The sequence below is a fragment of the Nymphalis io genome, chromosome 29 (assembly GCF_905147045.1).
Source record: "Nymphalis io chromosome 29, ilAglIoxx1.1, whole genome shotgun sequence".
NCBI lineage: Eukaryota > Metazoa > Arthropoda > Insecta > Lepidoptera > Nymphalidae > Nymphalis > Nymphalis io.
Window position 1 is genome coordinate 4,973,895 of NC_065916.1, and position 14,089 is coordinate 4,987,983.

At 35.8% G+C, this 14,089-nt stretch overlaps 2 protein-coding genes across 5 annotated transcripts in view; one reads left to right on the top strand and one right to left on the bottom strand.

Annotated features, from left to right (window-relative positions):
- The first annotated feature begins 141 nt into the window (after positions 1-141).
- Positions 142-4,361, top strand: LOC126779529 (dynein axonemal intermediate chain 1-like). The gene is made up of 4 exons (XM_050503590.1): positions 142-942; positions 1,034-1,432; positions 2,349-2,530; positions 3,277-4,361. Exons 1-4 carry the CDS (start codon positions 151-153, stop codon positions 3,374-3,376), a joined length of 1,473 nt encoding a protein of 490 aa, XP_050359547.1. The 5' UTR covers positions 142-150; the 3' UTR covers positions 3,377-4,361.
- A 229-nt stretch (positions 4,362-4,590) lies between these two features.
- LOC126779446 (transcription elongation regulator 1) overlaps positions 4,591-14,089 on the bottom strand; it is a 28,860-nt gene continuing 19,361 nt past the window's right edge. For 3 of the 4 annotated variants that reach the window (XM_050503409.1, XM_050503408.1, XM_050503407.1), the window contains exons 18-23: positions 7,950-8,144; positions 7,302-7,424; positions 6,793-6,957; positions 6,164-6,333; positions 5,632-5,764; positions 4,591-4,708 (exon numbers count right to left, since the gene is read on the bottom strand). In XM_050503409.1, the coding sequence (XP_050359366.1) occupies positions 5,635-5,764; positions 6,164-6,333; positions 6,793-6,957; positions 7,302-7,424; positions 7,950-8,144 (783 nt within the window). In that variant the 3' untranslated portion in view covers positions 4,591-4,708; positions 5,632-5,634. Of the gene's footprint in view, positions 4,709-5,631; positions 5,765-6,163; positions 6,334-6,792; positions 6,958-7,301; positions 7,425-7,949; positions 8,145-8,747; positions 13,304-14,089 lie in introns of those variants that run through there. The other variant, XM_050503410.1, reaches the window with a different exon arrangement.

Below are 14,089 nucleotides of genomic sequence, written 5' to 3' on the forward strand. Positions count from 1 at the left end.
CATATAACGCGTAGTCTTAAAATATATTTACAGCTTCTGTTAGCTACAAAATACCTGGCAACAATGTGTATACATATGGATCGTTACCATGGCAACGTAACACATACAAAACAAAACACTAACGGTTTAAAATTTGCCGAAAATTCAAGCATGTCCGGTTTGAGCGGGTACGACAGCGAAGTTGTAGGATTCGACTGTGTTACACAAGATACCAGATCACTCGCCAGCAGCTCAGCTCAGACCACGGAGTTTAGTGACCAGGGTGTCGCTTGTCAAACGTCCATGTCCAAAGACGAAGGCTGTATGGTCCAGCCTGACGACGTAGACACCAACGAGATATCGGAAATACCCTTGGGTTTGAACGAATTCCTCAGGAAAGTAGCACCAGCTATGATGGAGCAATTGGAACAAAACGACAGAGAATTCATTAATGACTCCTCAGATTCAGACGAAGAAGATGTCATCGCCGCGAAATTGTTGCAAGAGATAAAACTTAAGCACGGACTCGGGTGTGGCGACCATGACACTTCAATTTTGGGCGTCACTTGGAGCAGCGCCGGTAACTCAATAGCTGTATCCATTGGCGCGATGCAACACGAAACGTGGTGTCAGAATTCCGGTCTGATAAAAGTATTTATGCTAAAGAGAAGCGAGGAACGATTCGTGCAAGCTATGGAGGTCACTGAAAAAGATTGCGTTAGTGTTTTGAAGTACCACCCAACCGTCGCCGCATTGTTGGCTTACGGTACCACTTCTGGTGAAATTGTGCTTTGTAATTTGAGAAATGGGAGCTTGGATGAAGGTACCCAGTTGGCTTCACCGGCTGGATGTCACGGATCTAGACGTGTGTCTGCTCTGCGCTGGGCGGAAGCACCATTAGCGAATACATTCTTGATGATGCAGATTACCAGCAAGGGGAAACGACGTGGAGGTGCTGATCAGGTTCTCAGATAATTACTAATATATTTCCTTACCTTACTGCAGTCATTTGTTCAGCATATATGGTTTCTAATTTATGCAATCGTTAAACCAGGTACTATTTTCTGCTGGGTGTGATGGCTCCCTTAACGCCTGGCAAGTGAACGCCGACCAGAAAGTATTTGAAAATATAATTTGCTACAATATCAATGGCGATCAGAAATTAGCGCCGGATATAACATGTTTCGACTTCATTGAGAGCTATCCGTTACGACCAGCTGACGAAAAAGTCCCCGATGACGTCTTCGTGGTGGGAACGAAGACTGGGAAGATATTTTTATGCAAGATTAAAGGGGAAGTTGAAGGTGTTGACCCGGTTTATGATGTTCTGGAAGGGCATGGCACTTGCGTTCTCGATGTGGCCTTCAGCTACCAAAGACCGGGTATTTTCGTTTCGATATCCATGGATTCTGAGTTGAGGGTCTATGATATTAAGCAGGGAAGTCCATTAAAGGTATGTATTTTTGGGCATATTTTGAAATGCTCTCGCCCCTGCACTGCTATTCAGTATAAACTGACTTTGTACTTTTAGTTGTCAAATAAAAACTGACTTTCAGTGATAAGGTATTACTGCGTATCTCCTTTGAAGGTAATACCTAATTGTTATAGTTTATGTCTCACAGAACAAATCGACCGTTCTGTTGGGAGTTTGTAATTTAATTAATATAGCCATTAAATAGTTTTATTTAATCATTATTCTATTTATTACAGCATCATACTTGATTTGTTGTAAAGTTTTCCTACGTTTCAGTATGTATAGATTGAGCCAATGTAATTGGTTTAACTGGAACAAGAGACATAACAAATTATTTCCGATGGTTGGTAGTTTATTTAGACGGTGTATTAGTGAAACAGTACTCCTAATAACTAGGGACGGTAAGGTGACCTCTTACCATATTAAAAAAAATGCTTATATCTCAAATATAATTGTATCACAGTGAACTCAAGTCATATACAAACGACTATGTACATTGTTTTATGAATTAATTTGGTGAACTTTTGATTATCGTTGTATCAGATTGACAGCCGTGCGCTCCGCTATCTTGATATTTAATGTTATGTTACACTTTACAAGCTTGTATTTAACTTGCTATGTTTGTTAATTTAGGTGAAATCTTGCAAGTTTAATTAACCACTTATCCAATGAAGTTGAAATTCTATACGTTGGTCCAATTCTGATGACAATGCATTTTCATGGTTATACCTTACTTGCAATTTCATGACCAGATTATACACCCCGAATTGGCTCTAGACGAATGAACTCGCCGTTCAACAGAATAAACACGCATTTTTTTATATAAAAGCTTGTTTTTAAAAGGTGTTTAAGTATTAATTTGTTGTTTTTGTTTATTTATTTAATTTTCTCTCAGATTCTATGTCTTGACATTCCAATATCGTGTATGAGCTGGTTGTCGCCGCCATGCGTGGTACTCGGACTATCTGGTTGTGACGAGTCTCTTCGGGTTTACAACGTGAATAGCGGCCGGGTTGTGCCCGTCTCGGGAATGAACGGTTGTGGGGATGTTACTTGTGTATCAGTTAACCAGTTTGGGTAAGCCAGAATTCAACTTTTTTGTTCGCGATTTGATTTTGAAAGTCAAAATTGAGTAAGCGTGATAAACCCTCATAACCTCGTTTCTACAAATACTTTATAAACCATGCGACCGTACGATAAAAAAAGTTAGAATATTATTGTACGAATTCAAACATAACAAGAATGGTGCGGAATACATTTAGGACATACTTTGAATTAACTCGTAACTATTTAATAATTAATTTAATAAATTTGGGTAATCAACATTTATAATACTATACGCTAGTGGGCCGACTTACATTGTTGAATATTATTAAATATTGTTACTAATATGTCAAACCTTTAAAACGTACGAAATTATGAACGAAACCTCTATGAGATATTGATAAGATCCTTGAGTATTGATAATTTGACAGTTTAAATCACTCAACTCATTTACAATTAACTCTTAAATAGTATATAGTAAAATAAACGAAGCGTTAAGAAAGACAAATAGTAACAATAACAACAAACAATAATACAAATATTATTAAAGAGAAAAGATAACATTTGTGTCAGAACATTTTTATTTTATATAATCTATTTAATAATTGTAACTGGTAACTTTATGGACACTGCTTGTCTGTTTCCCGCCTTTTTCTTTTCAACATTAATCGTTATATAACATATATTGACCCGTTTAAGATAACTTTTTATTGGTTTTATAATGTTGACATACCAACGAGGCCTTAGTTTAATAATATATAAGCAAATTAAATTTTCAGGTCGTGTCGTATAGCCGCGGGCGACAGTGACGGTAATCTTAAAATTTGGGAGTTGCCCACACGACGCATCAAATTATCGGACGATGATTTGGACTTTTAAATGTTGATCGTTTTAATTGTATATCAAAAACAATTTGTATTTTGTTTTTAAAGATTAATTTCTGATCTAACGGCCGGTTTCTGAAAGACTAATCGGATTGTGATAGATAATTTCGTTAACAGTTAAAATAATCATGAATAGTGTTACCAACGTCAAAAGTGGCTATAATCTATTACATGTGACGAAATTTCATCGTATTTTAAGAAAACGTATTGTGTCAAAATGATTACTTAATTTTTTATATAAAATGTCATACATTTTTTTTTATTTAGCATAATGATCAGAAGAAAAGAAAAACAATAAGTAAATAAATTGAATTTAAATAAATCTGTGATATTTTAACATTTATATTTGAATAATAATACGATGTACTTACGTCACATATGCTATGCAATTTTATGTTGATATGAACTTGTCGATACAATAATTTAAAGGAGCATTTGTAGAGTCTGTGATGTGATTTTATGAATGAATATTACTGTGTGTACTCGTACAATATTTGACGGCTGCCAACACATAAGACTTAACTGTCAAATACAAAAAACGGGTTGACGCTTGAATAGTCGTTTAGAAACCGGCCGTAAGCTTTAGATTATAGGGTATTCAGAGGTAATTTTTAATTTGAACTATAATAGATTAGTTTTGAAACAAATGTGGAAGACATGTATAAATAAGAGATTTAAAGTTAATTTTATGTTCGTTAATTATGTTTTGTTTGTAATTTATTTTCTTAACAATTGACTATATCTTATTTTATATTTAGATTTTTAATGACAATCTTAAATTAATTAAATTTTAAAAATTAAATTAAATTAATTAAAATATATATCTAGATTTCCATCTTTGCACATTGTAGGATCTGCGTCAAAAGAACACCGTTCCTTTTATTTTTAAATATGCGTGTATAGTATAAAAAAAAATATATATAGCTTTTGATTATCTTTATTTATTCACGCATGCACTGAACTATGCAAACATGTTTGCTCAATTAATTTAAAATTTTATAGGTGATGTAAATAATTTCGTTTAGCCATTTTTTGTGCAAAAAATGTTTAAGTTCATTAATAATGACAATATGAAAATTGGACGATTTTTAAACTTTGAATTAATATAGATATATATTATGTATGAATATTTATATTTTTCTTACGTAGATAGCTAGTAATTACTAGGTTATACGAAATATAAAAAAAAGTAAATAAAAGTTATCAAAATGTGTTTTATTATTATGTTTATTACAAATTATAACTAAATGTATTCACAGACACAAATCGTAGCTAGAGGTTACAGTTTATTGTTAGACAGAATGCTCCGCCGGCGCTCGCAGTGCAACTGAAAACAGAAAACAAGATTAGTGTCAGAGGTGATGAACGGTGGCCACTCCGCAGGATTGTGCCAAGTCAACTTGATATATCAGTGTGCGAACTAACAATGCTTTATCCCCTCGCTCTTATAGTCGGATTTAACCGTAATCCGGCGTAATGGGATAGCCGTCAGGCGCAGAATCTTGGCTTGTCTTTACGTGCTTTCTGAAGCACGAGAGTCAAACATAACTTAAGTCCATTTTACTGATCCTAAGCAGAAAAAAATGTAGCCGATACATGACAGTCCGGCGAATGGGCACCATCAAAATCGACGGTGCCTTGTCATCAGAACTGAATTGATATGTAAAATTTCGACTGGATAGGAAATTCATCAGCTTTCAAGATTTGGCATAATACATATTATAGGCACAAGGGACATAAAATCTTAGTTCCCAAGGTTGGTGGCGCATTGGCTATAAGCGATGGTTGACATTTCTTACAATTCCAATGTCTAAGAGCGTTTAGTGACCACTTACCATCAGGTGGCCCATATGCTCGTCCACCTTCCTATTCTATAAAAAAAAAAAAAAAATAAACAAATGAATGAATGAATAAACATTGCAACTTAAAATAAAGGCATACAAATACATTTTTCGTACTATTATAATAATAAATAGCAACAAAGTATACGTGCCACGCTTACAAGAACGTAGAGAGCGGCGGCGGAGAGTGGGGATGACGACACGTTTGACGTCGCGACATACGGGCCAATATAACCCGCGAGGCGTTCCAATAGATGTTTCACATAAACAACCAATTTCTTATCGAGTTGACTTTAAGGCTAGTTAACATGAAGTTAATGACCGGTCTGGTCCGGTCCGGTCCGGTATGTGTATTCTATCGAAAAACTAAGAAACTTTATACACATTACTTGTATGTGCGGTGTGTTACCTGTCACTGCTTCGCACGCCGCGAGGGTTCCGTCGCCGTGGGCGGTGGCGGAGGACCTTTCTTCTCCAACTCCTCGAGGTAGCTCATTATAATCTGTTGGCGCTCTTCCGTGATGTGATCTAGAGCCGTGTACCTGGGGATGAAGGAACAGCTCATTTTAGTGAAAATTAAAACTAAATTAAGTCCTTATACAGTCGAGTAGAAAAATATTACATTTGATAAATGTTTCTGTTAAGAAATTGTTAAAAATATATGGATAAACTACGGTTTTCAACACAATGACATGGTTTTAATGCCTCTGCTTTCTGATCATCATAAATCTTCTTAAATTCATAGAAGGATAAACATTGTACACGAGACTTTTCGCGTGTACGTATCTTTCAAGGTTCACTGCACGTGCTGTAACAACGCTATTCCTCTGAGTGTCCAAATGGACTAAATCTGGTCCATTGACAATCTAGCGCTTGCCCTTGTATTCAAGTATGGACGTGCCGCACGTTGCTCACGGCTCCGCCAGCGCTGCGAGTCTCACCTGGCGTCGTGTTTGAGCGTGTCCTGTATGGTCTGCATGGCGGCGGGCCCCTCCCGCACGGCGGCCAGCGAGCGGTGCGTGATGGAGCGCGTCTCGAGCAGCAGCTGGCGGAGCGCGGTCTTCGCGGCGTTCTGCTTGTCGCGCTGGTAGTCTCGGAACTCGCGCTCCATCTGTTTATAGATTTCTTTTTTATAGAATATAAAGGCGGGACGAGCATATGGGCTACCTGATGGGAAGTGGTCACCAACGCTCATAGACATTGGCATTGTAAGAAATGTTAGCCATCGCTTATATCGCCAATGTACCACCAACCTTGAGAACCAAAATGTTATGTCCCTTGTGCCTGTAATTACACTTGCTCACTCACCCTTCAAACCGGAACACAACAATACCAAGTACTGCTGTTTTGCGGTAGAATATCTGATGAGTGGGCGGGACCTACCCAGAGCAGCTTGCACGAGCTCTACCACCAGTTATCAATTCAAATTAGAATTTCGCTCTGTTATAATTATACTTTACGCGAACTTGAATGTGTATATTTTAGAACTTTGTTGACATCAAGTTTTCACATATGTTTTTGATACGTAGTAGTCAACATGGTTATTATCGAGGCGAGTGCGGCGCCCGACCTGCGGCGCGCTGCGGTAGGCGGGCGCGGCGGCGTGCTCGGCGAGCTGCCGCTTGACGTCCCGCCAGTGCGCCGTGCAGCCCACGCCCAGCTCGCCCAGCAGCGCGCGCAGCTTGTCGCGCCGCTTGTTCGACAGCGCGCTGATGTGCTGGCTGAACAGCCGCTCCTGGGGAGGTTGAACGAATCAATATATTATACTCCAATGACATTATTATTATATGACATATTATATGCGATTTGCTTATAACTCTTATATTTCATATTATATCATTCGAATGTTATAGATATCGCCAATCAAGTCATCGTGTGAAATTCAAGTTCAAAGTAATTTATTTATAATACATAAGTATATTACATTTATAACTCTTGCCATAGGAGTCGGATACGCACATTGTATACCTTTTATTATTATTTACATATATACAAAACTATAAAGCGAAAACACGGTGATATACATATTTATCAATAATCATAGGAAATGTTTATTTCAAGGCAACGTTTGAGACTTACTTTGTCGTCCTTGTTGAGTTCCTCTGCGAGTCCGTACCGGTGGTCCTTCTTCAGTTGTTTCTTAGCTTCGCGCCACGTCAGGTCCGGGTTCCGGACTAGGTCAGCCAACAGCGCGTTGAAATGCTGCAAATGTCATAAATACATATATAAAAGCACAATCTATTTTTGAAAATTATTTATTTGGATAAAATCCAACAGATACTGGTGGTGGGGCTTTGTGCGATCATCAGATATTTTACTGCAAACAGCAGTACTCGGTATTGTTGTGTTCCGGTTTGAAGGGTGAGCTTACTCACTCAGTGACTAACAGACACAAGGGACATAACATTTTGGTTCTCAAGGTTGGTGGTGCATTGGCGATATAAGCGATGGTTAACATTTCTTACAATGCCAATGTCTATTGGCGTTGGTGACCATTTATCATCAGGTGGGCCTCATGCTCGTCCTACTTATTCTATATAAAAAAAGATACTAGTGAAAATTGAGATGTTTAATTCGTGTTTACAATTCAACTGGCCCTCGTAAATGTTTACTAGGTAATGAAAAATCCGTTCTCAGTGAGGGAAGGAGTAACTGTGACAAATTTCAAGTCAACCGGGCGGACGGTTTAGGAGACGTGTTCGCTGTGTATGTGTACTAGAGAGCGACCTGCACGGCCTCGTCCCGCTTGTGGTACTCGCGCTCCTTGTCGCGGTCGCGCAGGCTGGTGGCGAGCGCGCGCTGCACCTGCCGCTCGCGCTCCTTGATGGAGGCCTGCGCGCGCGCCTGGCGCTCCTTGGCCGCCTCGCTCTCCGCCTCCTCGGGCGCGGCCTCCTCCGCCTCCGACGCCTCGCCCGCCGGCTCCTAGTCGTACCATTTTACGTTTACTTTACTACGGGAAGTCCAAATATTGAAATATATGAAGAAATTTTGTTATATGAACATACTACGCTTAAATGAAAGATAAATTTTATAGAGACAAAAATAGAAAAAAAAACTTAGATGTATTGTGTATTTGTCAAGTTTGTCTTAATTAGTGTTTATAAAACGACATCTTTTCAGAATAAGTAACCCAAGTAGTTTCCGAAATATTTTCTTGTAAAATGATTCGTCTAAAGTAACTACTCAACCTGCGGCCCGCCGGGCTTTTGTGGTTGGCCCGCCTGGCGTTACTTTATTTTTAACTATTTTAAATTTTTTTTTTAACATCTAGTACATTTGAATTCAACAACTGCTTGTGACCACTGCTATGTTTGAAACGTCAGGAATTTATAAAAAAAAAATGTTAAAATATACGCGATAAATCCCTTCAGTTATTTCATTTGTAACAATCCTGAAAACTAAGACATCATCACCTAAAATTTATTTTAAAAAAAGTTTACAAACTAAGGTCCGAAAATTCTGCCAACATTTGAAAATATTTTCCACAGAGAGAAAAAAATATATATAAACAAATGAAACAAAATTTCAATACAACATATTTAATACAACACAATCATTCCATAGTCACTAACAAGTTTATTTAAAATAAAAAAAAAAGAAATTCTATTTACAATAATAATACGTAGAAATATAAAGTACGCGAATGTACTATCAGTTATATAATGTTAATGACAAATATATTTACAATCTGTGGTCGATTCAAAATGGCGGACAGAATGGAACTAAATTGCAATATTTCCCTTTTCAATAACGACTTAAAAGTGCTTAAATTTAATATATTATTTTTTATATACGTAGACCAATACAATTAAGGCAAATATTAACATGTTAAGAGGCGTTTCAAAGAATTAAAATGAAGTTAAATATTTAATAATTAATTCAGTATTCGAATATTAAGCATTGACAATGAAATTAACAGCGACTATTATATAGAACTTCATTACTAAAAAAACTGAGTCAGTCAGTGAGTTTAATTAATAGTTTTAATGTGTACTATTAAAATTACATCACTAACCTATTGTATACTTAAAATTACTAAATTCACATTTCAGAAAAACTAATATAAAACTAATTTTAAAATATACAACTTGACCGTATGTTTCCGAAACCATGATCATACGCGGACCGACTCGTCCGGCTAAACGGGTTGAAAAGAGTACTACTAAAGAATAACTCTCCGCCGGTTCTCGGTGGAATCTAATTTCGGCAATTTTAATTGCCTGATCAGAGAAAACGTTACAGTTGAGCAAGTCGATTAACATCGTTATAATAGTGAAACTAATTGCAAAATAATTCTATTACATCCAAAAACACAAATCACCATTCTCAACCAGAGACTATGGTTTTTTTTTTTTTTTTAAATATTTACTATGTACTATAGACAGACATTCAAAGAAATGTATCCCTTATATATATTTATTAACATACTTCTCCTATTTGTTAAGTTTATCTAATTATTTTGTCAAGACATCGATGATATTTAAGTAAAAAAAGCCTTAAACTTTGTATGTTATACGAAATGTGGCGAAAATTCGAGATAGGGCATAAAATGCAGCCGTAATGACTTTTATATCTACTTGGAAACGGTAAATAATGATTCACCAATTTTTTATAAGATATTAAAAAAAAATAAGTACCGTCAGAAAAAAAATATTGTTGATGTTCGCGTCTCGGGGGGTGAGACCGACTCGCCGGGTCGATAAACGGCATGACGTTCTCTTATGTCAACACGCCCCCTCCCCGCCACCCTTCTACTCCTTTGTATGTGTGTGGCGCGTATACTATATAATAAATTTGCCCATCTCAAATTTCCCCAACTGACATCCTTGTTACATATATAAACCATGCACTGGTCTAGAATCTATTGTACAAAACTGTATATAAAAAGACAGAACGATAACATTTGCTATCCCGTTCTAACGTTTCACATGTGACAGAGATAGCAATACATATATATATAGTGCTGTCTTGTATACCGTACAATCACCAATGAACGAAAACTTGTCATATATACATCATTCGAATTATTGTCATTTTCATGACAAATCCAAAATATTTATATAATAAAAAAAAAAATATATATATATATATAATGTGCAATGTTAAAATAGTTTGAGCCATCGTTTAATGGAATAAAATAAAGATAATAAAACATATAAATACGTTTAAGACGTATCGTCGTATGAGCGGGATGGATGCAATTTTCGAAAGAGAAAACAATACTATTCTAGATACATACAAACCTTACGTTTAATTTATATAAGTATATTAATTAAATTACATTACATTTCTGTGAGATATTTACAATGTCCGATGTCGACATGTACAACTTGTTATTGAATAACAATAATCGATATTATATATATTTACATACCAATATTACTATTTACTTAATGTATGTCATTATATTTTAATATAGAGGCGTAACAGCAGTACTGTTACGAGCACTTACGCCGATTCGAACCTGTTACCCGGCTACATATAAACGAAGGAACATTTATGTTTTTACATAATGTATATATACATATTGGTATGTCTGTTCTGATGAAAAGATTTCGCAGTTTGATTGATCAGCATGAATATTTGCAATTATATGTAACTTAACATAGACGGTCATCACGATTTTTAGTATATATATATATATATATATGGGCAGGATGTCTACAGGATGTATTTTGCTTGTAATTTAATTGGCAATATCGTTGAAACACTTTAGAAGTCAATAAATCTACACAACGTCATATATATGTATATATAACGTTTTAATCATTTTTAAAATATATATTAAGCAGACAGACACAACCAAATCCATTTTATTATATTTAATTATCGTACGTGTTCATACAGTTGCAGAAAACGAATAATAAGTGAGTTTCTTGTCGGTACCTCTTTATATAACATACATACCTAAACATGTAGAATAAATAAATAAAAATGTCTTGTAATCACAACACCAATTACAGAAAACATTGAATATAAAAAAATATCCATTTTTTCGATAACTGACATACATTCAAAAATCAAATAAATTAAATGTATATATATATATGTATATATACATAAATACATACATACAAATAAACAACTTCGACCTTGAAATCACGTGACGTCATTGGTCGACATCCTTTTACAATCTGTGGTATACACTATTGATTCTTAAAAAAAATGACATTTTAAATGGCGGCAAAGTTGTATTGTAAATAAAGATTAGCAAATCGTATTAAATATGTATATATGATGTACAATATATATATATATATATTTAATAAGAAATAATATTTACCAAATTTCATCCCGGTGCTGATAATAGGTAAATAAAACTTGACGGAAAGCAAACACAGTCAAACATACTTCATATTGTTGTGTTCCGTTTCGAAGGGTGAGTGAGCCAGTGTAATTACAGGGACATAAAATCTTAGTTCCCAAGGTTGGTGGCGCATTGGATATGTAAGCGATGGTTGACATTTCTTACAATGCCAATGTCTAAGAGCGTTGGTGACCACTTAGCATCAGGTGACCCATATGCTCGTCCGCCTTCCTATTCTATAAAAAAAAACATATATCCGTAGATAATCTTATATGTTGTATTGAGACTTTAAAAAATACTGTCCATTCGAAACACATCCAAAATATCAACCAATCGATATCGTAACTACGAACGAATGTGATATAACCCAACCAAGTGAACGAATGATTTCAATTATAATATAATTTATGTACATTTAAACATTTTCGTTTTTACATAAAAAAACGTTGGAGTGATATTTGTTAGATAATTCTGTATCCTTCTTTCGAATGTCAAATCAGTGATGATAGAAAGGGACACATATATGAATTAACAATGACTATAGAACGTTTATAAGTTAATCCGTATATATTAAAAATAAATAATTATAATATATATATATATAAGCTAATATATAGCTTCTAAATTTAAACTGTACATTAAATTTTATTCATTTTTATCGCTTATGTATTTACAGCGATAATCGTGAATAACTGTACAATATTGAAATCGATTTCGTTTGTAAAATATAATATCGATTATTGTCATTCGATTACATAATATTAAGTTATTAAACTTAAATATAAGAAAAATAATAACGTTTAAAAACACGGAGATTCCTTGCGATTTGAAATTACCGAAATTCGTTAATTACGACTAATGTTTATGATTATTCATTTTTTTATTATTACTAGCGCCGTCTTACTCGGAATACAATATATGGGGGTCGATATATGGTGTAATTGGACAAAAGCAAACCTCCCCTGTTCCGGAGACTGTTTAATGGAGCACCATGTGCGAGCTCCATTATTCAATTGTTACAATACAAATATTTTTAAATAATCAATACATACAGAATTATGTACAGTATATAACAAGATTCACCGTTTATAATGTCGTGTAATTTCAATACGCAAGTTTTTCATTTCAGTTGTGGGGTAGTCGGAAATATTTTTTTGGTGCGAAGCGATACGCTCGTTTAGCTGTTATTCGTTATTTATCGATACCATATAATTGTCCGTCTCTCTCTCTCTCTCTCTCTCCCCACCAGCACCGACAACGTCCAACTACCCTCGCGTGTACAAAATATTATGTAGAACGTCTAATTGTCCCGGTTGCACAGTAACCTGCGCTGTTCCAGAGATCAGCGTTTACAAAACACGTAAAGTAAACACTATTCTTTCTCGGACTTCTTCCGTTTCCGCTTCTCTGTTTTCTCAGCCACCTTCTTCTTGCCCTTCTTCTCCTGTTCCGTTTCCGGCGATTTGAAGTCTTGCCGGCGTTTTTTGGGCGGCGATTTTATCGGGGATTTCTTTTCGGGTGTCGGCTGCTCCTTCTTCGAGGATCTCAGCTGTTTTGGGGATATTATGGTTTCCTTCTCCGGCGTCGGCGACCGAGACTTGGCCTCGCTTGCTTCTGACGACTCCTCTTTCTTCTCCTTAGATAACTTCGTCGGTTTCGACTCCTTGGACTCCTTCGAGTCCTCCTCGCCCGGTATTCCGAGTATCTCCGCCCACTGATCCGGGGGCGGAGTCGGTTGCTTTTTCTCGTCTTCCGTGGACAGGTCGGATTGCTTCTGCGAGACAAAGGGAGCACTTCAGAAGTGAATGAAAAATATTACAAACTTTATAATATATTTAGAAAAAGCGAACCTGCATCGGACACGTTAGTTTTAATCATATAAATATAATAATTAACAACAAGCAATCACGACATTCTAGTTTTCTGAATAAATTAAAATATAATTCTTCATTGAAAAAATTGAATTAAGTGACATATAAAACAAGTACATTTCGCTTTGCAATCGTCCGTGATATTTGCGAAAGAAAAATCTATATTTGCAATACGAAATACTGCAAAGTTAGTTAGTTAATCGAATCGTAATACTGTACAATTGAGAAGCCTCAGAATTGTATATGATCTGAGGCAAGTTTATAGCAATCAAATTGTGGTTCTTAATAATTTAATATCATACATAAATACTCGTTACAGTATCAAACGGCGCTGATAGTGCAACGTATTTATGGCGGTCTTAGGTTAAGGCCACATCTAACGTACGAGTGGCTCGTCGAATCGCAGAAGAATAATTTTAAATATAAAACACGTTTTCGAACTTAAAACGAAAGATATATTTTATGATATAGTTAGATGTGCCCACACCCTAATATGCCTGTCATAATTCTGCGGGTTGTCCGATGTAGGTTCCCTACTACTAGTACCTCACCGTAGCTCCGTTTGTCTCTTCCACAGATTAAATAAAACAAAACGCACTGTAAAACCACACACTTTATTTTATTTTTTTTGAAATTTTCTTATTTTTTTTTTCACGCGGGGTAACGACCCCCGCAGATTATGACAGTCG